The following is a 25,940-nucleotide window of genomic DNA, read 5'->3' on the forward strand; positions in this document are numbered from 1 at the left end:
CACACGGGTACAGATTTTGTCTCGAGCCTCCCAGATAGCTTACATTCTTGTTTCTGGTATTGCGATCAGAGAACTTGTCTATTTTCTCAACGTTTCCGTTGTCGAGGTATAGTAGGACTCAAAAGCGTGATGTCGTGAATTTTTACTGTGATAAATTTTGTTGTCTTAAGTAAAGTCTACGCTGCCGCCCCTTACAACCTGCCGCCCAGGTGCGCCGCACCCCTTGCACCCTCGCTTAAGCCGCCCCTGCCCCAATACATTACCACAGCAATGTAGTTTTAAAAAATTTTAAATTTCGCGGGTATTTTTCCCCATGTATGATTTGATCTCTTGGAGTTCGTTATAACTGAATTCGACTTTATTTCTTTTCAGCAGAGGCAATGGATTGGCACCCCCTTTCAAAATTCATAACAAATACCCCAGAGCAATCATTCTCTATTCGATTTTTATAAATATATTCCCCATCAGACCACTTTACATTTACTACCAGCACTCAAAAGAATGTCAATGAATGGTCAACAAATCTTTGTCTGTTTTCTTTATGGCAGCCCTCTTTGAATGAAAAGTCTGAACACACACAATTTTGTCTTTACAGTCATTCCATTTTGCTTAAACCTCTTCTATAGTTTGTGTCAGGGCCTCCTATCACCCCCAAGTCGTAAATCACCGAGATTACATGAACCACTTTTTTTTATTTCCTTCCTCATGTTGATTAGGGGTTAAAAGCGGACGAGACATATGCGGACATGTCGGAAATCGGGACATATGCGGACATTTTATGTTTACCAATAATCAAACGTTACTGGCGAGTAATTCTGGCGAATTTTAAGGTACGTTCTCTGGTCGCGATCGGGTCAAAATCGGACATTTTATGTTTACCAATAATTTAACACTTATTGGCGAATGATTCTGGCGATTTTTCGAGCTACATTTTCTACATGTGTTTAATGGGGGGGGGGGGGGGGGAATAAGTTTGGAAAGTTTGAAGAAGAATCAATATATGTCGGCTGCCGACCCAATGGGAGATTGTACTATGAAGAAGAATAAATTGACTGAGAGCTGAGAGGATTAGAGTCAATTGTCGCCTTGTTTTCTTCTGAGAAACGTCGTTTTCTGACATTGCCTTCTGTACCTCCAAATACGACTCTTAGCCAGCCCATGGATAAAAAAGTAATTTTAAAACTTTGAGAAGGTTTAAATCAAAGGACTTTTAAGAAGGTGTTTTGCAATAATCTCTGCCTCAGAATTAACAATCGGTGACTTCTGCAAACATAATTTAATACACTAATACACTACATTCCTCATAATTTTTATTCATGAAGCTTGGCAAAAAGTGACTTACACAGGAGCGCCGTTATCAGACACGGGGCCATCTCAAAAATTTCGAGGCATCAAAAATGTTTAGGACACCATTAGCCCCGATTTTATACATTTTGTGGGGGGGGGGGGGGGGGAGATCATCAGCTATTATTTCAGAATATGCAGGAATGCTGAGAAATATTCTAACAAAAAATTTTAAATGCGCAATAAAATGTAAATAAAACAAATTAATGATAATTCAGTAGTTAAAGGTAGTTTCAAAGTGATGAGAGGAAACAATATTCCAGAAACTGATGAAAATTTTAGAATTGAGGAATTGAAAATAACTGTAAAAAATGGATCCAACACCAATGAAAATTCAGAATTAATTAGAAAAATAATAACAGAATTGATTTTTTTAGAATGAACGGAAGAAAAAATTCTAGAATTGATGAAAATTCGGAATTAATGCAAGAAATAATTTAAGAATTGATGGAAACCTCCAATAAGTTACCGTGAGTGCGGGGCCCGGTGCAACCGCACACCTCTAAGGGCGGCTCTAGACTTACAGAACCATGAATTCCGTTTGGGACGCATTATAACCAGATTGCTTTTCAGGCAGAAATTTCGAGTGCTTTGACACGTAGACTGCTCAACACTAATTTTATTGAAAAAAACTTTTTAGTGATTTCAGGGTAATTTTGAGTGCTGATTCTGAAAATTACATTTTTTTTCCAAACGCTCTAATTTTTAACATAAAGTGAAAACTAAATTTCAGTAGTACTGCATAAGCAGCACACAAATCGCATTTAAATCTGCGAGCGGAGTTTACATCACTAGAAAGCTTGAATCAATGGAATGAATAAATTTAATCATGAAAAGTAATCAATACATAAATTGCAAGATAAGTCAATACTGATGATACTTAGGGCCGGACTTGGGCAAGTGTGAAGGTTGGCCGCAACCGGGGCGTTAAATGTTAGGGGCCGCAAAAATGTGATGAAAGAAAATACTTTGATTGCATTTTAATTTAAAAACTTCGTTTTTAACAAAGCGAATGCATTTAAACCTCACTACAACGATACTCAATATAACGGTAAATTACTCTACAACGATATTTTTTCAAGCCTTGTTTGAAAATGCCTATACTCTAATGTTAAACTGTTACCTCTCGACATAACGATATATAATCCCTACATAATCTACAACGACATTTTTTCTTGGTCTGCAGAGTCGTTGTATCGAAGTTTCGCTGTAGCTTAAAATTTTGTCTAAAACCTTTAAAATTCAGACATCGAACCCTATTCCTCTTGCCTAGGGTTTTCACAGAACCCCTTCCTCCAAGTAAAGTAAAGGATGGAGGTGGATCTAGTGCTCCGGACGATGGGTTGCTAAATTCTTCTTTTAAAATTTAAAAAATTACACAAGGCATACATAATGCATACTTGCCCGGACGAAAGAGTATGAAGTTGAGGTCCTGGGTAGGTAATCGGTTCAATTTCCCCGTCAGCTCTCCAACCTTTAAATGTCTGGAAGCAGCGGGCAATATCGTTTAAATTTATTGTCGAATAATTTTTTTCTCTGTGACCATGAAATAGTAGTTTGATGTTCATTCTGCCTATGTAAACCTGGCGTGCTCCAGGGTGTTCATGGTTACTCAGGGATTAGGAAACTCCGTTTTCGAGGGCCACATAATGCTTAAGCCCGTCCTTGATAATAAAATAATGCGTTTTTGTAAATCAATAAATGCACATCTTTAAAAACACTCCACTCAATTATCAGATTTCAATATGCAGGCAATGCACGTCACACGAAATTTGTGGTACATTTATGTTCAGAATAAAAGTAAAACAATATATGTATAATATACATTATACATATCGTGTATACATTTATATATCGTATAATATATGGAATGGAAATAATAGAATATATTTAGGATATCAGAATAGATCAATGCAGTAATGATATACTCTATAATGTTGCATTTTGTCCACTAAAATGAACACAAAATTATATTAAATTAATTCAAGGAGAAGCACTTGCATGATTTTCTGTTATGGGTTTTGAATGTCTTTCATAGGAGGCTTCGGTAGAGTAATCAGCCATCATACGCGAGGCTCGAGCTTGCCTTGATACTTCTGTTCCATTACTTTCATATCTTGATGAAACCGCGTCTCTTGTCATTAAAATGACTCAGATTGTCTGTGAAATTGGACCAAGTAACTAAGAAGAAAATGCGCCTTTGTGCTCATATTAACAGTCTGTTTTTCAAACGTTTGAAAATTTTTAAATTCAAATTACAAATTAATCGTATTTTACTGCAATTCTTCATCGTTCTCTGCTTTGTAATCATTCAAAAAATTCTCAACAACCGATACGAAACATGATCAAACTGAAGATTGACCGGATTGAACGGATATTGATTAATATCCATCGAAAACGCTGAAAATTTCGAATCTTTAAGAAATTTATGAATTTGAGAACCATCAAAAATCCCTGCCCACAGCTGTCTGATGATGTGATATACGTAAATTTTGCGCATAAAATTTCGAAATAATAAAATTTTCTATTCTTTTTCATTTCTTTTATTTCTTTTTTCATTTATTCGCAAAAATGAACAAAACTAACGATACATTTTTCCTTCAGGTTTCATTTTGAAGCGAAGTAATAAAGTACTTAATTAGAAGCTAATATTTCAGTAGTCTCTCTATATCTCCTTCAATAGTACTTCCCTCTGTGAGTAGTAACGGCGTTGTAGGTACATAATACAGTCGACTCTCGGTTTACGAAGTTAATTCGTTCCTGAGGTAGGTTGGCAAACCGAAACACATTTGCCCATAGGAATTAATGTAAAAATAGATTCATTCGTTTCTAAGACCCCGAAGATTCCTACAGTGTCAATTTTTACACTTTTTCACGCTCAAGTGAATAACTCAAAACCTATAATAATCATACTGACACTAAAAACACTTTTTTCCAGAGAAAATCCAGACTTTACGAGAAAACGGGCATATATGCTATACATGGGTAGAGCTGTACCCATGTCTAGTCTGATTAATTTCATCTATTAATCTCAATGTCAAAGCTCTCGAAATTTCTGCCTGCAAAGCAATCTGGCTACAATGCGTTCCAAACCGAATTCATGGTTTTATAAGTCACTTGCTGCCAAACTTCATCAATAAGTTCTATGAGCAATGTGGGACATTAAAATGATGTTTCTAGAAATCAGATAGTAGTAATTATATATGTATCAGAGGTTATTGCAAAACGTGTTTCAAAAATTTCTTTGATGATCACCGTCCCAAAATTTGAAATGACAAGCTGATCTATGAGCTGGATAAAAGGAGTCGAATTCGGAGGAATGCATTTGAAAAAATCGAAATGCGGCCGTAGACACTTCAATTTCTCTATTATCATTTCGAATTTAGTCAAATATTTTCCTGCTTGCGTGTTCGTAACCCGAATCTATTTTTGTTGTTGGTAATCCGAATCTACGCAAACCGAGACGTTCGTAAACCGAAGGTTGACTGTGTCAGCATTCTTGCTATTAGCGGGACTACGAAGACTTTGAATTACTGCCTTTGCAAAGTAGGTAGTAGAATTTCATTATATTTAACATGCGCATGGCCATCAACAGAAGTATTTTAGATGACTACTGAAAGTAGTATGATTCTATTTATCAATGACTTCATACCATGCCATAACGTTGCAAAAAATATTATCTTGGAGAAGCTTTCCAAAGTACAAAATTTGGGTGCAAAGTTGATGTAAGTGTTGTCACGGCGTCAGATAGGCCCAGCATAAAACCACTGTATATGCTGCAGAGTTTAATTTGTCGCGTCGAATATCGTGTAAAATAAATGTATTTAAACTCTTCTGTCAAACTTTTTTCTGTCTTTTCGAAAAAAATGGCTCTGACTTTTGCGTTCATGAGAAAATTAACTTGATGCGCAAAACGTGCGCGAATGGATATATAGTTTGGTCCTTCTATAAATAGTCAATAACATCCATAATTTTCGGACAGAACTCAGAAACGGAAGGCAACTGAACTCTTAATTCACGAGTTAGAATTCAAAAGCATTTTGCTCAGCAAAATCACGACCTATTTTCGCTTAACATTGTATATCTTCGAAATTTTGAGGAAAAATTATAAAAATCAAAATTTTCGTATTTATTCATCTACATCGGCTAATTTCACTTTTATCGCATTTATTCCGTAAATATGAAAATTACGCTTCCTTAATGATGCTATGAATGCAATAATATTGAGAATAAGTTACGAAAATAAATGAAAAAACACAAAAGTAAAAATCTGCCGCAAAAAATGGTGATTACAGACTGCATTGGAATGTTGAGAATATGTACTATCTCAAAACTAGAGTCATTTCGTCAAAACCAACACCAGTTTTGGAATCAGCAGCCCACTAAAACCTTTACCCTAAAACCGTTGAAGTTTCTTTGGTAAACCGATTTTTTTTTTTTTGTCTTGAGTAGTGTTATAGAGGATATTTTAACACTTCTAACGAAATTAGACATTCCCTGTCTCTGCCCCAGTCTGACTTTCTCTCTCTCTCTCTGAGGGAATTCGTTTTCAGTTTATTCAAAGTTCTTTATGACTTTTTTTCAAAAACGTTATAAGCGGGATCCGAATTGGACAAAAACCGAGACTGTCATGTAAAACCAACAGATCTATCCACCCTATTTTGTAGGTTAACTATCATTCTCCTTCGACAAAGAAAAAGTTTACCCCCTCGCACTCATGAGAAAATCTTCCGTACACTACTGAATGTAATTCGCTGCACACACAATGTACTTAGAGTTCCCGTTTGAACTAGACTGGGACAGAAGGAGTCTTCTCCTGAACTGGGGTCTTCCGTGTACCTATAATAATTAGCTAAAATTTTTCGCAAGCATCTTTATAGTTAATTTACTGTGCCATCAAACAAAAAATATAGCATTCATATATCTGCAAACCATGTCAGTCTCCCTTATAAAGATGTCATGGGTCTTCGCAGTCCTAATCTGTAACGAATTAAGTTATTGAATTAATAACAAAGGGGGAGTTGAATTAATAAAAGGGATTAATAACAGGGGAGATTGTGTCTGAATAGGCAGGTCCAAAGAAGAGAAACTAGAAAAATAATTGTTTTAATGTAATTATTATACAGTATGTCATCAAATGGAAGTAAGTTCCTTATCGCCGTTAACTGCTCATGTTTCAAATGCCGCTACACAAGTAGAACGCGGATGGGGCTCCAGCTTTGTGAACCAGGATATAAACGTAGTATTTTCTTAACATTTTTTATTATATTTACCTTTAAATCAATATAGCCCCCCCCCCCCCACTCTCGAAAGTCGTTTTCTATCGTTTTCGGATAATCCGAGTCGGTGCTGTGGGTTCTGAGCACCCATGGTAATTTTTGGCATGCATCCGACACCTGCAGAATCGATCAGAAAGCAAATTTATTTGTTTAAAACAAAGATGAGTACCTACTGGTTCAAAACACTTCCGAAACTCTTGATCTTAGTCCTTGGTAATTTCACTTGGTGACCCCAGTAATTTTTCTCGAACGATTGAATATAAGCAAAGGGTGTCCGGCCTCCTCCTCCGGTCCACATTCCTCTGGAGCATTTGAAATAAATTTCTTAGTAAATGTAGTTATTCGTGCTCTTTACCCATTTTCGGACAAGTGTAACTAATGATTGTTCATCAATAAGAGCTGCAATGTGGATCAAGTTATCAAGCATAATCAAGAACAATAAAAAATCCTGGACCACAAAACGGGTAAGTTTATTTAAACGTGGGACGTATGGTCACGCTTATTTTTTTCTTCAATAAGGTGGAAACTAGCATGAATTACGCAAGTTCCATTAACTGAAGGTTGTACCTAGACCAGATACGTATTGAGCTCCCGAATGAGACAAAGAACATCTAGAGAGGAAAAATAAGAAAATAAGTCGTAAATTTTATGATACATTACTATATGTTGGGAGTAAATAATGGCTGAGACATTTTCTTGATTAAAGACGTAAAACTGGTAACGAGTGTTGAAAAGAAAATTGATTCCATAAGTAATATTGAAATACAACACATCATCCTTAAATTTGATTGTCATTATCTTGGCAATAAAAATCTTTTAATATTTATTTAAATAATAAATAGTATAACTAAAATTCAATGTCAATCATTTGAAATTACAAATAATTTTATTTTCAATTAAAAACCCCAATTTTATTTATGATTGTGTTGAATTTTAAGAAAATACATATTCGGCCGCCGAGTATTCGGTTATTCGCTCAAATCACTATTCGTCCCATCCTTAATAAGGCAGTAATATAATTTCAATTCTGAATGAATTAAGCATGAAGATCGCATGTATCTAATTGATATCTATCATTTCGATTCATTATGCTCAACTCAAAGATTTTTTAATGGACCACCTATTATATGCAAATGCATAAATATTATATAGTACAGTGGATCCCGCTTATAACGTTTTCCAAAAAACTGTCATGGAAAACTTTGTAAGCGAGAACCGCTTTAAATGGGAAATCTTAATGAGAATTACAGTCGATTCTGCTTATATAGTTTTCCCGCTTAGTACGACTTATTCTGGTGTTTCCAACTCACTAATTCGCTCTAAGATTTTCCATTTAAAACATTTCCCCGCCTACAATGTTTTTGTGACAGGTTTTTTGAAAAAAAAGGTTATAAGCGGGATCCACTGTACTTAGAGTTGAGACCACAGAAATAAGTCGTACTAAGCGGGAACGTTAAAAACGGGGTTGACTGTAATCGGAATAAGTGTGTGTGTGTGCACAGTTTTAGATCACTTCATTAGAATAAAATCTTTTTTTAATGTTTCTGTCGAACTAGTTCACATGTTTTCTATATTATCATATTTCTATCCACGTGTGACATCTGTGAGTTGCCGTGATTTTTATTGATTAAATTTAGTTCAGTTGATGTAGTTATTTTTCTTTTCCCACGATATATCTTGCATGTACGATCAATCAATATCGTTTATGTATATAATCGTATAAGTGCTCATTAATTTATGTATGATTTTACTAATTTTCCCTCTTATGAAACAATCAACTTCCTTTGGTTTGACAATGCCGTAGTCCACGCACTGTGCTGACAATACTCAGGCGAGATTAGTTGTAGAGACCCTTCCTAGGATAGAAATCCCTCGGGATAAGGACTTATGATCACCTCCGCGCCGAGCCAACACCTACTAGAGAATAAGGCCGCAACACGAGCTCGTGACGTCACTAAACTTAGGCGACTGCTTGCGCTACGCACTGTGGAATCGACTTGATATATGTACCGTACTCATTTATTATTCCGCGAGTAAAATTGGTGCTATGAAATATTTCTGCCTTAACGTTTTACTAGATGAATTTAGGTTATATATATTTATATTTTTTTATTTTAATCACCCCCCCACCCTCCCCATTTTTCAGTTCAGACAAAAATACAAAAAATTCCCTGTACTTGTCTAGGTTCACAGAACCATTGAAATTATCCTTTTCCTCCTTGAAAATGGGTTTTAGGAAAATAAATTTATAACTTAAATATGAATATTTTTTTTCTCAATCAAGTTTCACATCACACACCTACAGAGAAAAAAAAAATCAACAGAAAGTGGAAGTTTTTTTTAAATTAATATTTTCAAATATATTTTACGAATTGGGAAAACACTATCTGCTTAAACATTGTCTTCTCAAACAATTTAAGCAATAATTTAAAAATTTCCTTCAAATGTTTTTCATTACACACAAGCAAGAATTTTAATATTCAAAAGCTAATAAAATGGTTCTTAATAACAGTAAAGGAGAACAAGATAACTTTCATTAAACTTTATTTACAAAATTATATACACTTTATTTACAAAATTATATACACTTTATTTACAAAATTATATACACTTTATTTACAAAATTATATACACTTTATTTACAAAATTATATACACTTTATTTACAAAATTATATACACTTTATTAAAAAATATTATATTTCATAAACAGTTGTATCGCACAAACCATCAAATTCCTTTATATTTTTGTAAAAGTTTGTAATTTTCTTCTTTTACGCTGAGCCATTAAAGATATGGAATCATTTACTTTTTTGCAGTAATTTTTCAAAAATACATTTGTAGCTCGTTTTATTATAGAAATTGCTATTAAATCTGCAGAATGACCACTGTCACATGTATCCATTGGTATCTCAACTTCATACGATCTTAAAATATGCATTGTTACATCACAACAAATTTTGCGTTTATTTTTCACTTTGAGAAATTCCGTTTCACAAACTGTTAACAATTTCGAAACAACAACATAATTATAGTAAACAATAGTTATAATAACATCATTAGGATATTTTAAACCACCTCGGTCTAAATTTTTTATTAGAGCAAAAGCTTTATCTTGCTCGGCCAATAACTTTTCGGTCAAGAGCACTTCTTTGCAAACAAGACATTGAAGTTTTTTTAGCACAGCATGGATACAATAGCCTGCTATATATGTAAGGGATGGAATGAAAATTTTTAATTCTTCCATGTCATTAGATGAAATGGAAATTTCATTTGAAAGTATTTTACTTACATTTGGCTCATCATTTTCTATTTGATCACAACTCTGCCCCTCATCAACATCATCAATACCCACATTACAGACACCATATGTACTGGACTTCAAAGTCAGTGGTAGAAGGGACTGTAGCCTTAGTTTTTTTTCCACTTCATATACTTGTGTCAATGACACATGATATTGGGAACCAGCCAGCTGACGATAACGACCAAAACGGTCTTCCAGAGCATCAGTCTGGAATTTAGCTGTTAAAATAAAACTCATACCGAGTTCATCATTACAATAATTGGCCATTTCAGTAATAGCATAGGTAGAATGCTTCAAGGCAAGTTGTGTTTCTTTGGTAAAACCACCACATTGAGAATTACTCTCCCAACATTCCAACCAATGTAGGAAATCATTTAAGAATTTCAAACGTGTATCTCCAGCTTTATTGGTCAGTGGCTTTTGAAATTCATTAAGTTTATGCGAGCCTAGAAATAATGTTTTCACATTCATAATTTCCCACCAAGAACAAATTATATCAATGAAATCTGCAGTATCATTTGCACTTTGTATGTCGTAAGCTTCACTTGCCACTTTCAACCCAGCAGCAACATGCCGGTTTATAACCTGAAGTGCTAATTTTACACTTTGCTTCTCTATGTTTGAAGGAAATAAAGATTTTGTAGTGAGGGTATGTGCATGCTTAACATTAGAATCTGACTCCATGTCATGCAATTTTCTAATAGCTGCAAATGAAGCGTACTTAAGGGAACTTCCATTGCAGTTACATTCACCATCTGAACAATTGAATGAGAACTTTGGATAATGCATGCAAATGCCAGGAGTTTTCTGGTTCAACCAGTTGTTACGCATGCATTTCAATATATGAACACAATCAATAATGAAAAAAAGGGGACGTTCAGCATCACATGGGTGCGGATAGCAAATGCTTAGCTGTGGAGGAGATGTTAAAAGTGAGATGGATTTTTTATTAATAGCATTATTATCAGTGCTAATACACATAACGCGAAATCCAACACTTTCCAACCCTTTTATTACTTTCAATATTATCCCATTCAATATTTCAGCTGATATTTTTGAAACCGGAAGTATATGTACAACATCTTTGTAATTAGATCTTATACTCTGCACCATAAATGTGAAGGCCGAGTTTGCCACTTTATCACTATCGTGTGAAAATCCAATAATACTCCCACCTTTATATTCCAGGAAAGGTTTTATATGGATTTCATCAATCATTAAATTGACATATTTATCCTTATCATCCAAGTAAGTTATTTTTTCCTTCACATATTTTAAAAATGTGTCTGGCAACTGCTCATGGTGGGGATCAGTTTGGAATTTTGAGCATAACCTTTTCAAAGTGAATGGGTGGGGTAATACAAAATATCCACTATTTCTGATGAAGCGATAAGCATGTGGTGATATTGAAAAAACCAATGAACAAAAAATTAACAATGAAGATGAATAACGTCGTTGAGTTGAGCAAGATGAATTGATTAATGACAACTGTTCTAATAAGAAATCGACAACATAGTCATTTTCTTCTTTCAACCCCTTCAAATTTTCAACAACATTTTTTGCCAACTTAATTATGGAATCAAACTTACAACTCTCTTTCGGGCAAACTATGAGTTTGGTAACTTCTTTTAAAAGAGAAATTATTTCAAAAATATTTTCCATTTTTCGAGGAAACTGTTTGCCATTCACATCATTGAGTACCAAGTTATTATGATACACTGATACACTCGAATTTTGGTCGATAGTCACACAATAAGAAACTGCAGGGCATGGAAATACACTCAGATGTACAAACAAAGCCATATCGTTTTTGAAAATAACATCATATTCCTGTGGAACATTTACCTTTTCCAATAGCTTTTGAAGGTCTTCCACAGATTTGAAGTGGTTTTTGTTTTTATAGTCATTTTCAGAAATGACACTTTGAGCTATGCCTTCTTGAAGATGATCATTTTCGAGCCTCGTTCTTCTTGCATCAGGATCTTCTCGACAGCTTTTGTTCGATGACAAATACTTTGGGCATCCTGGAAATATTGATGGTACGGCTCCTTCACAAGGTCGAGGTTGTGAGAGCTTGACGACCAGTTTCTTGCCAGAGGCTGGATCATAATGTTGAGCGACTCTTCTAATGTCATTTTCACTGAAATGTAATTCACACACCTGTGTAAGAAAAAGAGAATTTTACTTGGCAATCTGCTGATTTACAAGGATTCATTAAAATATCAATTAAATCATACGATAAATATGCCTGATGAGGATCATGATAAGATAATGAAGCACTATAGTCAGCTTTGACAAAAATTGTTTGCTCCAAAAAAACCAAATTTTAAAAAAAAAATTCAATATTTTATTTTTCCTAAATTTCGAGTCGAATCGAAAATTTCAACTTTGCAGGGCGTTTTCCTCTGTGTTGTGAATAAATAGAATAACTTTCCTTTCCTTCGGGGGTCATGAATTCTAATACAACTGTCACATATTAAAAAGAAATGTGATAAACATATGGGTATTAATCAAGAAACTATACATAATAAAAAATGAGACAACCATAATTTTTTATGGGCAGTATATTTATGTTTTATCATAATTATTGGTGTTTAATTGCTCTTATTGGGTTGCTGTATTTGTGATATATATTTAACATCCATATTTTTTAAGGGCAGCTTTTGTCAGCCACCTCATTGGACATTTTGTCTGTTGTGGTATTTGTAATAGGGGGTATCAAATATTTTTCATAACAGTTATAGTTCTCAGTTTTTAAATTATAGGCAATATTATTAAGCTCTGAAGATCTGTCTTTAAAACATACTAAAAATCTCATTTGGCATACCAACGACATCAAATTCTACCAATTGTTTATCTCGCGCCCCCCCCCCGAAAAAAAAAAAACTCCATCACATTTGTTTAAATATTAATGTGTAAATAATATGAACCAATCTTCACTTTACTGGTATTACATCACACATGTTAAAAAAAAATTATATTCAAAATTGCTTCAAACATTAGGTCTGATTTAAATCAGAAATTTTTCGTTAGCAAATGTTCATTAGCAAATTGATTATTCAAATCAGTATTTTTAGCTTCAGTTACTTGTATCAAATTTCGGGAATAAAAAAGAAAATTCTGCAATATGTATTATTTGTTTCTAAAATCTGGCAATTACGTAATTCCAATATTCAAAAATAATTTTAGTTATGCACTTACCTTGTGATTCTCTGTCGGAACGAAGTCTTTTCTTGGAATGGCTGAAAGCCAACGCTTCCTCAACATGGCATTCTCCGGGAATGAAAATACTGATACTTTGGGACCTTTAACATAGTTTCCCCGACAATAAGGTACACAACATTTATATGGCATGATTGTTAAATTTTTTTAGGTGTTCAAATTCACAGAAACGAATAAAAAAGAACGATTTTAAGAGCTTCGTTTTCGCACATGTCTGACAATAACAACGTGGAAGATACAAGGTAGAAGCCAAGCAACGTGCTTTGTTGGCGAGAAAACAGCGTGCCTACATGCGTTGAAGAAAAATAGCTTTTTATCACTTGGCGCGTTTTTTCGAATAACTAATGGCTTATCGTAGGCTGATGGCAACCATTCCATTTAATTCTTCGGCCTAACTATGCTACGTCACAACTACTTTTGGGTTACCGTGTACAGGCCTTGTTTTCTAGTGGGTGTTGGCCGAGCCCGGTAATAATAATGACAATAGTTCTACTGAAGCTATATATTATTGTAGTGTTAGTTATGTCAGCGTTTTTTTTTTTTTTTACGTGTAGCAATCCATCACTTGTCAGTGGTTCAAAGAGGACGGGGTTTTTTTAACTTGTTCTGGCGACTGGTAGACGACTCACGTCTTTCATTGTTCAAATTTCATCAGAAGTTTCTCTGCATGTCTTTATAATGTCCATCAAAGAGAAAATCGCCACTTAGCAGCTTGGTGGAAAAATTAGGGATAAACAGCCAACATCGCCGGCTCGGCAAAATTTGTCCGATTTTGACCCGGTTTCTTGTTGTATCCATTTTGTCGCCATTTAACAGGTTGGAGAAACAAATGGGAGATACAGCGCCAACATCGAGGGCGCGGCAAAATTTGTCCGATTTTGACCCTATTTCCATGTTGTCCGCATATGTCCCGTCCGATTTTGACTCGCTACCCCTCATGTTAATGTTACTTGATTGGGGAAAAATTACGAAAAAGATATTCTATGCATTTTGTTTGAAATTAAATTTTTTTTTGTCAGTGACTAAAAAAAATTTAATGTCACACATTTCTTCGTGGCCCCCGTATCAGTAGCCGTGGCTCCCCTTTTGCAAGATTTTCATCCGTGGCCATCCTGGAATATCCTAGGGCCCCCCTGGGGCCATATGGCCCCCGGTTAAGAACCACTAAATTTTAGTGGATATTTTTTCTCATACACGAACCACTTCAAAACATAAATAGGCACAGAAATTAATATCGCCAGCTCGTCGCGACGCCCTAGCAGCCGCGACGCACGCTTTAAGAAACATTGAAATACAGGATGATTCATAATGAAGTACACAGTTTCCAGATGCCGTAAAACTGTAACAATTTAATAAGCGGTAGATGTATTTATAAAGTTTGTGTCTCGCAAATGTTGCGAATTTTCCTCTATGCTCTCTCGTATTGCGTTGTTAGGGTACAAACATGTTGCATGCTGGTTTCCGACTGTGCGATACTCAGAGAATTGTATCACAGGAACCAGCGTGCACTTTGTTCGTAGCATCAGGCAGATTTTCACGCAAGGATTGGAAGGATGAAGAATGAACTGGAGTCGCCAGACGATACGGATGAAAACATCGCGCAACAATTAACCGGAAGGGAGAATTTTTTTTTTCCGTGCTCCTTCGTCACAGATGTTTTACGCGATGAGGCACCGTGCATGCATGAGATGTCCATACCCAAGCACTTAAAATCACGGAGGATCGAAGATTTTTTTCTCGAAATTTGACTAGCCATCTCATTTTTTTGAAATTTACGACATCCATATTTTTATGGGCATCTTTTTCTCAGCCACCTCGTTGGGCATTTTGCCTGTTGTGGCGTTGTATTTGTATTTGTAGATGTGACGAGTTATGTTGGTTGGAGGGTTCACCTGCCGGTGTTTCTTTTTGTAACCAATACAAAATAGGTTCAGACTCATTTGCCTACGCAAAGGGGTTTTTGGAGAGTTGACGTCCCCCCGACCAAGATTATGGTGTATTTTTGCAGTAAAAAAAACAAACTCCTCCCCTTGCAAGCAGTGGAGTAGCCAGGAGGAAGCAGGTAGAGTGATAATGCTTCCCCAATCAAATTTTTGCCTATATTGGCGTCTATTCCCCTAAATGACTTTTGATTACCCCCCCAAAAAAACATTTTTTTTTCTGCCTTCATTGACTGAGAGGATGAATAATTAAGTGAGAAAGATACGAAACTCCATTTATATGCTTCCACTTGCAGTATCACTGTGACTGGGCTTGTGCTATTCATTTGAGAGAAGAGAAAGGAATATTTTTCTTACTATCATTTTTTTTTAAACTGTTTTCAAGCTCGTAATCTGAAAGCATGGTCAAAGCAAGTCCCCCCTCCCCACCTTCTAAGATACAATATTTTGTCTAATTCTTTATGAAGTTTTTTTGGCCGCTGTTGATCGTTCAGGGAAGCGCTCATAGAAACGCCTTCCTTTGTCACCTTATTTTTGAGGACCAACGCTCGTTCTGATGTGAGGTGGTCTCTTAGAGCTTTGTCTACTACTAAACTAGCCATTGGTACTATGGCTAACTGATTGGTACATGTTAGAATGTGTATGTTGTGAACCTGACGTGAAGTTTGTTTCTGTGTAATGCTTGTTATGAGGAGTGCTGCCATTTACAATCAATTTTTTGCATTAGAGCTTTGTCTGAAGCACCTACTGAAAAAACTAAAAACATTAAGAAAACCTATTATAGACCGCCTAAAAACCAACTTATGTACTGGCGCATAGGTTAAATGTAAGACCTACTAGAAATACAACCTTAGATATAGACGCTTTAGCTAGAATTACCAAATTGCGTATAGGTCAGTGTCAGAAACTGGGAAAAGATGAAAAGCAACTCTGAGATTCTCAGCCCTAAAACAACCTAGATCAGACACAATGGGCTATGGAAGCAGGTGTTATATCGGACCATTGGAAGAATATATATGTATATGTAATTATCTAGATTAACACAGGCTCCTAGTGGTCCAATATACATTTAGAATAAAACGATGACTCATGAAAAGAAAGAATCCTTTAACAGTTGACTTTCAATAGCATTTAATATTTAATCAAATAATCATGAAAAGAACGATTTATATTTACACAAACAAACAAAAATCAATTAAAAAGAACCAAACATCACGATACCAAAATCTGCATAATACATAGACAGAATACTATATGTTCAATTATAATATATTTTAACTTGATGTTGGAATAACTCTCTCTCTTTCCCTTTAAACACTCATTATATTTAATCTCGCCATCTCCCCCTGTTAATCTCTCATAGTTTGGGTGTTAATTATAAACATCCATAATTTACTTAAAGGGTGGTAAGAATTTCTTTCCTACTACCTTTCCTCCATCTTCTTTGTCATGGATGATCGCAACGTCCGATGAACAAATTCTAAGTGCTACATCCTTTTCTCAACTTGATTTCTCGCTTGCACTAATCAATCTCCCTTAATTTTTCAAAATTCCAAAAAGTAAAGTTTTGAGGGGCACCAACCCCCTTTTTCCAATTGGTAGACCGGCTTCAAAGAAAGATCCATCTATTGGGTGATGAGGATTACGTAGTACAAATTAGTATTAATATTGACGTCATTAGTCAAGTTCACCCCCTACGATCTTTCGAAACAGGGAGGAAGACGTTTTTCTCTGTGGGGGGTTTGTACAAAAAAAAAAGAGAAGGAAAAGAAAGAAGAGAGGAGCAAAGAAAGTCAGAAAAGGCACATATTCCCATGGAAGGGATGCGCAAATAGATGAAATAAAGTCATAAAGTCAATTGCCTGCAGGTGGCAATACAATGGTCAAGAGATAGGTTTCAGTATTATAGTTATAGAGGAGAGAGAGAAAAGAAGAATACGGAGCGGCTATTACGCAATCTTTGGAGGGGCCCTTTAAGTAAGTGGCCATAAAATTAAGGAGTGTTGATGATGGAGGCAAAAAAAGCATGATTTGTACATTTAAATGGCTAAAAAGGTCCCTTTCCTTTTTCTCTTATTAGTATATTGGGCAGAAAATTGGAACTCTCCCGCTTGATCTGATAGCGATGGCTATCGACGCCATAGCATTAGAAAAGTTGTTTCTTGAAGGTAGGTAAAATGGATAAAGTTATAATTTAAGAGCAATAGCTCCTTAAACGCAGGAAATAGGAGGGGGGGGGGGATGATGGCCAGTTATATTGTGCGATAATTTATAACAACTTAGTTGATAGATTGATAAATTAGGTGTTAAAAAAAGTGACTTTCTCAGAATCACCTCCTTTTCTTCACATGTGTTGCATGACAATCATCTGTTTGTCTCATACAGTACAATAGTAAGTCGAAGAAATTATCCCTGGAATAAGTTATGACCGATGTCTTTGTTATCTTGCAGCTTAATACCTTTCCCATTAATTATTTTAAAATTTTCAAAATAATATAAATGCACTACTGATCGCTTTCCTGAAGCAGACTCTAGTTCAAAATTAAACGCCATGGCGTACCATCTGCGAAAGTCTTGCTGTTTCAGTTCCAATGTCAAGCCTCCATACCATCGCCCCCATCCTGTAGTAGGGCCCCTAGGCTGGAACTTTGTTGGGTTTCTGGTCAGTTTTTTTTTCTCGGGCTCCTATGTAGCGAATTTATAGTGTAAAAAAACAAAAACATTAAAAATTTTCCTGGCACCAGGGCATTGTTAGCACAACACTGCTGTTCTAATGAAATGTTTTGTTCGTCAAGAATTTCATCACTTTCTCTAATGCAGCTGAAACGCAGAAACGAGAGCCTTTGAGATTACTGTCTTTTTGCTTTTGAGAAGATTCCTTTTCGGCAAGCGTTTTCAAATGAATAAGAAAATTAAAAATTAAAAAGTCAAAGAACGGTCATCCTATCTACATGAGGTTATAAAACACTGCTTTGACAGTCATGTGTCTTTTAAAACCAAGTTTCGCGCTTTGTCAGATCTTTCAGAAACGATGAAAATTGTGTAGAAAAAGTAGCTGAAGAAATGGAAGGAACTTCTCGATAACGGTCACCCTTGGGACCAAAAATTTTGTCCGTTAATTGTGTGTGTGTGGATGGTAAAATACACCGAGAATCCCCTTCACCTAATTCAAAAAATTGTTCATTAATGTGAGGTGTCCGCTTACGGAAAGTTTCTTTTATGGAAGGTTCCACTGTATACTCTATCAGAGAAAGAGGATACCCTCAATGTTCAGTTTACTCTTAATCTTATAACCTTATCCTCAGTGATTTACAATTTGCACTTACCCGAGACCTTTCGTCAAACAGTGCAGTGAGGGAAACGAAGGCCTATTGTCTATTCATCGCTTTCTACAGTTTCATTCTTTTCTGACTTGTTCAGAAATCACTAAAATAATCAACGAATGGGGAAATGAAAGGAAAAGATTACGAAATTCTTAATGCATTTTGACACACAGTAGGTGCCGTTTTTAGAGGATAAATATGAGCACTATCACACTGACCCGGGAATCCCACTTGAGTTTGTAATCAAATCTTAACTCTCGGTTGCTAAGCAGAAAAAATACGTCTCTGTGCGAGTCAGTCGTTCAGGTCAGAATTTCGGAATCGAATAGGCCGCTTGGTATTTTTTCAAGTTAAGATTAAGTTGGGATACGCCCCTCTCTTATCGTCAGCTAGACGAGAAGAGAAAAAAAAAGGGGGAAAAAAGAAAGTCGAGTGAAAATGAGCCAGAACACTCTCCCACCAGGGGGAGCTGCTATAAACAGGCAGCCATGTAAATAAACAAACTACGCCCATGTAAATAGACTCAGATGTAGGGATACGCCCACATTTGAATTGTAAATAAATGGTGGAGATATATAATATATAATCCTATTTTATTAAAAAGGAATGATAAACTGCAAACTAAAAACGCATGTAATCTTGATAATCTTGAACCTCAAAACCTGGTTAATCAATTCAATTCACATTTTATTAATGTCTCATCAAACAGAGGAGTTTCGGATGATGCTCATGAACAATGCATTCAAAACATCAATAACTCCATTTTTCTCTTTCCCTCAGATATTGCTGAAGTAAAAAAAAATCATAAATAATTTAAAAACTTCAGTTACAACTTCTGATTCAATTAATGCAAAAGTTTGGAAAAATATTCCGGATAATATTCTATATATATTTTCCAGGCTTATTATCAATGATAGTTTGGAAAATGGAATTTTTCCGGATTCATTAAAACATGCCGTCATAACCCCTAGTCTACAAAACAGGTGACAAAAATGACTTGAATAATTATAGACCCGTTTCAGTTCTTTGTACAGCATCAAAAATTATCGAAACAATTATGAGAGACAGACTTTTTTCATATTTAAATGTGCATAATTTCTTTTCAAACAACCAACATGGTTTTCTTCCAAATAGAAATACAGAAACTGCACTTCTTGAATTTAGTAACTATATTGTTGATAATATAGACAAATCAAAGGAAACAATAGCTATCTTCCTGGATATACGAAAATGTTTCGACAGCATTGACCATAACATTTTACTTAATAAACTTCAACTGTATGGAATTAGAGGTAATGCACATAGCCTATTTAAATCATACTTTAAGAATAGGATCCAAAGAGTTAAATGTGGCAAATATATTAGTACTCCGATGTCCATGAAGAAAGGAATTCCTCAAGGATCTTCTTTAGGGCCACTACTTTTTAATATATTTATCAACGATTTCTGTAACCTTGATTTAGTTGCTAAAATTATAACATTCGCTGATGATACTGCATTACTTTATTCAGCAATAGATCATCAATCTTTAACGAACACCATAAATCATGACTTAATTAAAGTTCGCAATTGGTTTTCTGCAAATAATCTTGAAATTAATGTATCGAAAACAAAATTTATGAGCTTTTCTTTGCATAACAATACAGAAATTAGATACAATATTATTTTTCATAGCCAAAACTGCCCATGTAACTTTTCGTGCGCATGTTCATCTTTAGAACAAGTATCTTCATTAAAGTATCTTAGTGTACATATAGATAACAACCTAAAATGGAAAACACATATAAAACACATGCAATCAAAACTTCGATACACCCTATACAAATTCTATTACCTTAAGCAATATGTAAATCGACCTTTTCTACTGTCATTTTATTATGCCGTTATTCATTCACATATATTATATGGCCTGACTGTATGGGGAAGCGATTACATAAGCACTTTACGCCCCCTTATGCAAATGCAAAAAAAAATAATAAGAGCACTTACTAACGATTATTCCACTCCTTCACACGAACTTTTTCTAAACCTAAATATACTACCCCGTCGTTATCTATATTTTCACAGATCGATAATTCTTCTACATAAAAATCAACTCGATTTACCCTTCGATACTTCAAGAACATCGAGTAGATTTAGCAATACATTATCTATACCACTTATTCATAAAACAGTAAAGAGAAATCACTTTACGTTTCTTGTTCCGAAATTTTATAACAATCTGCCATCTGACATTCTTGACTGCACTTCAATATTTGTATTAAAAAAACGTCTCAAACAATATTTGCTCTCTATAAATGATATTGAAAGTTATTTTTAATACGCAATATATTTTTTCCCTATTGAGCTCTCGCAAAAAAAGGAAAAAACACTACCCCATCACTCAAAAAATTTCTGAATCGCACCTTCCGTTGTTGCCATTATTTATCTTAATACTAATTATTTGCTTCATTTATAATTTATTTTATATTAATAAAACAAATCAATAATCTTAATTCAAATCAATGTAATATTTTGTGTCTGCGTATATGTGTGTGTATGTATGTCATATTCATTAGATGATTTCTCTGTCTTGCGTTTTTTCATTGTTTTTTTTTAATTATTAGTTTATTATTAATATTTACTATTCGTGTTTGAAAATTAACTTAATAATAATCGTGTCCACCAGTATGGATCGACAACGATCCCTTGGATGGATTTTTTCTTCGTTTTGCCAATGTAAGTTTTATGATGTGATGAATAAAATTGAAATTGAAATGTAACTGTAAATAAAGTTTGAAAATGAAACTAGAATTGCATATTGTAACATGACCCGGCCTTTAGAAGTTTTAATGTGAAAAAAAATGATGAGAATCGTCTCGGGGCCCTGAAACCGGAACACCGATACCAGCCGCCCTTTTGTGGGGGATGCTCCAATAATGACCAGTCATTAGCAAAACCAGTCCCGGGGGATGCTGGACCTTTCATTCCCAGATGGTGTTGAAATCTGAGACAGTAGGCTTTATCGATAAATTACATTTAAAATACATCTAGAATATACAGTGCATATTCAAAGAGGAAAAGACACTTTAGCTCTGTTTCCTTAACAGATGAAACAGGTACAACTACTCTCTGTGTGCAATATTCTTAGTTTTTTTTTCCGGCCATAAGCACGGATATTTACGGAGGCTTTCTTGGGAAAAGGGTCCGAGTTTTTGAAAACGTATTTTTTCCTGTCGTCCTCCCATCGCCCCCTTATGCCCAATCGTGTCTGTAGCTGGTATCACCCCCTTGTATAGTCCCATCACCCCCTTTGGGAAACACTGATTTAGAATATCAATTATTTTTTCATACTTTCCATCCATGGGTGCACAAACTCTGGCCCGTAGACTAATTAAAATTATGTGTCTGACATCATTGATTTCAGTGCAATGTTTAACTAATGTAGAGCCTTGGTACCAATTAGATATGCTTAAACTAAATAATGTTTTTTGAAAAATACTACTACATCAGTATTTTTCAAAAACATTTTTTGTTATATGTAGAAGTAATTTAATTCTTACACTAGAACTTAACAAATAAAAAAAAGTGCCAGAATTTTTTTATTCGTGGGAAAAAAATGTTCAAAATAATTTAAATAATTTTTCCCTATTTTTTTTTTTAATTTATTGATGCATTTTGTATGTTGGTAGACATGCTGATACAAAAATTCAGAAAGTTCTTATCAGTTTCCAATTCAGAAATCGTACATGGAAAATTTTAGGCAGATCAACTTTAATTTAATTTAAATAAAATTGAAACACAGATATTCGGCCCAATACCTAACAAACATTCGGCCTAACCGAATATTCGGCAAAAGAGCCGAGTAGGCTGGATACCAAATACCAGTCAAATATTCGCCCCATCTCTATCATTAACGTTGTAACATCAGCAATATTGACATTTGAAAATGGAAGCGTTTTTTTCCTAAGTAGTGTTTATTTCAGAAAAAAAAAAGGAAAAGAATTTTCAACAAAAATTTACCATAATTTGTTGGGGAATAAAAGTTTTTACTTTTTTGCGAGAAGTGAGACTACACTTTTCGCACCTGCTTGAAGGTGCCTGATGTAAATCGTCTGTTGTTATAGCATACACATATAGTTATCTCACAAACATTTCTCCTAAATTTATAATTATCTAACAAATAGATAATTTTCGTATACCCCATTGAGGGTAGGTTGAGGAAAGCTTGAATATGATTATATCATTCTAAAAAATAGCCAGGAGTACAATCATCAAAATAATAATAATATCCCTAATTAGACTGATCTCTCTTGTTCCATTTTCTTGATGCAATTGAAACTTCAAATTTTAGTGCATTTCTGCATGGGGAAAGATAAAATGCATTCCATTGAAAGAAAAAAGAAAATTAGTTAAATTTTTTATTAAGGGGGTTTATTAAGGATTAAAGTTATTCGGAGGGTTAAATATTTTTCGACACCTCCGGCGCCTCATTATAACGCAATAGACATAGAGAGTAGGCATGCATTTTGCTTCAGGCAGGATATAATGTTAATGTAATGGCTGTATAGTTTGAATCTAATCTTATGCCGGCATTACACTATAAAAGTTTGATAACAGTTCTTTTATAAAACCTGAAAAATGCAGTCATTAAGCGTATCGGTTACATTTGAGCGAATGTAATCAATAGGCTTATTGGTTGTTTCTTTCAAACTTTGTAAAATACCTTTTTATAAAACTTTTATAGTGTAACCCCTGCCTTAAAAACATGCATTGTAAATTCATTCGTAAATCGGGATTACACTATAAATGTTTAATAAAATATATTTTACAAAACTTGAATAAAACAACGTATAAGCGTATTGGTTACATTCAAGCGAATGTAACCAATAGGCTTATTTGTTGTGTTTTGTAAGTTACGTAAAAGATCCGTTAACAAACTTTTATAGTGGAACCCCAGCCATGCATAGAATTCTGTTTAAATACATACTGCAAATTTCATTTCATAACATTTGTATGTGTGTGAAGCCACAATTTCAAGTTTATTTATTAAATTATAAATTTTTTGCAGGAAAGAACAACTTGTCTTATGGGGTGGACTGTTTGGATTCTTGTCATTTCTTGGGCTGGCCGTATACTGTAAAAGACGAGATTTTTACGTATTAGAAGGAGGAAACCCTTGTGCCAGCTGTGTGGGAGTAAATCCAAAACAAGGACAAGATAGTGAAAAGAAGTCTATTGGCCAATGAATATTCATTCGTTTTTCGGATTTCATATTTTTGTTTTAGAGAGCGATTCTTTACTTAATAAGATTATGCTTAGAATATAACGTAATCGGAATATATATTATGCAAATTAGTTTGTTTTGTTATCATGAAAACAAAAGTAACATAGCATTCTGCAGTATGTACCAATAGTGAAGCAATCTGATTTCCCTAAGAAACATAAAATACATAATATACAGGGTGATTATAAAAAAACTATCCCGACATATGGGCCCCTAACTATCATACCATTCACAGAAACTGAATGAAATTTTGGCATAAGTATTTTTTTGAGGTATGCGCTCAAGAATGATATGGAAAACAACAGTGTCACTCTAACAGTTACGGTTGCAGTGAGAAACTTTCGAAAATATCAAATGGCAACACCAAGTTTTTTGTATTGGAATGTGATCTCCATTGTGAAAAACCCTAAATAGCGTTCGAACGGCAACTGTAGCATGAAAATCACCGGCGGTAGATAGGCTAAAAGTGAGGACAACCAATAAGGACAGAGAAGCAGCATAAAATAAAGCATTTTATTGTGTTTCACAAATTTTCCACATGACCTTGTGGAAGACTAATCAGGCTGGGATCTCAGCCGAAGAAACGATGTGACGAACGAAACGAACATTAATGCTCTGGTGCACGGCAAAGTCCTTTTTACTTTTTCCTTGCCTAGCTCCGGGGATTTTCGTGCTACAGGTGCCATTCCAACGCTATTTAGTGTTTTTCAGTATGGAGATCGCATTCCAATACAAAAAAACTTGGTGTTGCCATTTGATATTTTCGAAATTTTCTCACTGTAACCGTAACTGTTAGAGTGACACTGTTGTTTTCCATATCATTCTTGAGCGCATACATCAAAATACCTTATGCCAAAATTTCATTCAGTTTCTGTGAATGGTATGATAGTTAGGGGCCCATATGTCGGGATAGTTTTTTTATAATCACCCCGTACATAATAATTGACTGAAAACATTTTTCCCCCTTAGAAATATGAATTGGTATTTAATAAACATACGTTGTTTTGAATGAATTGTGAAATGTTTCAGCTTCAAATTTCGACGCATTAATAAAGCGAAAATGGTCTTGGTATTTTTAGTCTATATAAGTACAGGGTGATCCAAAATTCACAGAAAAAGTGGAAATTCGAAAAGCAATAGGCAAAGAAAACGTTTTGCGGAAACACATGGAGAGACAAAAGATTTTTTTAGCAACGAAAATTTTCATTGCTAAATTAGTTATATTTGCCCCAAAAAAGTGGCACTGGAGAAGTAGCGAAACTGTTGTCTGTCTATAATTAAACACAGTCACCAATGCACAAACTACTGATAGAACTAAATCGTTTCTCGACGTGGCATATTACAACTATTCTAGCAATAGAGACATTTTCGATATTAAAAAGATTTGCGTGAGAATCTCGTGCGATAGAAGTGAAACTTCTAGGTTTGACATGACTAGATTCATGAATTTTCGAACAAATGTAATTATTATAAATATGCCAACATAATCTAAATTATGTCAAATAAAGTTTAAAAATGCATTAAAAACAGCTTGCACGCATGATAAAATAACCCAACATCAATGTGATTGAATAAAAATTTATTCAAAATAAAAAAATTGTGTTGTGTGATGAATTTCTTTTCCCTCATAGAAATTCACTCGTATATCGGTATCACTGCTATGTCGCTATAGAAGTTTGACTTCAAAAATCGTTACTGTTTGAAATAATCCAAAAAAAGAAAGGCCTGTCTGGGTGTTTGAAATGGTTCGTCATACATATACATACAGTATAATCGTTATTATTACACATAGAGAGTAGAAACGGCTTGCAACGCTTCATTGAGTGGCGAGACAGTTTGAAGACGAAGAAAGCCTGGACCATGCTGGAAGCTGTGCTTGTATGTGTTGTGAACCTAACGGGAAGATTTTTTTTGTATAATTTTTAACAATGTAAAAATATTGTTGACTGGGTATATTTTTATGGGCATCTTTTTCTCAGCCACCTCGTTGGGCATTTTGCCTGTTGTGGCGTTGTATTTGTATTTGTTTTGGCTAGCCCAGTTGACCCTGCCAATGTCCGAATTACCGACTTTAGCCAGGCTCTACATGTCGATCCCCATATATGGATCACTAAGATATCGATATTCAGATTACTTTGACTGTTAGAGTTTATGGCTAATTATAAATGGTCATAATTGCCACAAAAAAATACTCCAATGCGGTGGTAACCTCGAACCATAGGCATCGATATACAAAGGCTGGCCAAAGACCGTATTTCGGGCAA

At 34.8% G+C, this 25,940-nt stretch overlaps 2 protein-coding genes across 2 annotated transcripts in view; one reads left to right on the forward strand and one right to left on the reverse strand.

The window, feature by feature from the left end:
• LOC149080346 (uncharacterized) overlaps positions 1–23,900 on the forward strand; it is a 98,467-nt gene extending 74,567 nt beyond the window's left edge. The window contains exon 3 of the mRNA XM_089239479.1: positions 23,461–23,900. Within this exon, the coding sequence (XP_089095605.1) occupies positions 23,461–23,638 (178 nt within the window). The 3' untranslated portion in view covers positions 23,639–23,900. The remainder of the gene's footprint in view (positions 1–23,460) is intronic.
• On the reverse strand, positions 9,347–13,625 carry LOC149080347 (uncharacterized). Its single transcript, XM_089239478.1, has 2 exons — positions 13,127–13,625; positions 9,347–12,085 (listed from the first exon to the last, which is right to left on the reverse strand). Exons 1-2 carry the CDS (start codon positions 13,277–13,279, stop codon positions 9,362–9,364), a joined length of 2,877 nt encoding a protein of 958 aa, XP_089095604.1. The 5' UTR covers positions 13,280–13,625; the 3' UTR covers positions 9,347–9,361.
• Positions 23,901–25,940: the final 2,040 nt, after the last annotated feature.

This window comes from Pholcus phalangioides, unplaced genomic scaffold (assembly GCF_987345545.1).
Source record: "Pholcus phalangioides strain wild (caught in Gottingen) unplaced genomic scaffold, Ppha-v1.0 ptg000011l_1, whole genome shotgun sequence".
Classification (NCBI taxonomy): Eukaryota; Metazoa; Arthropoda; class Arachnida; order Araneae; family Pholcidae; genus Pholcus; species Pholcus phalangioides.

Excerpts from the sequence above, each read along its gene's own strand:
- LOC149080347 (XM_089239478.1), bottom strand. The coding sequence starts at position 13,279 with ATGCCATATAAATGTTGTGTACCTTATTGTCGGGGAAACTATGTTAAA. Across the intron at positions 12,086-13,126 it reads TTCCGACAGAGAATCACAAG|GTGTGTGAATTACATTTCAG; the intron begins GTAAGTGCATAA and ends TTTCTTACACAG.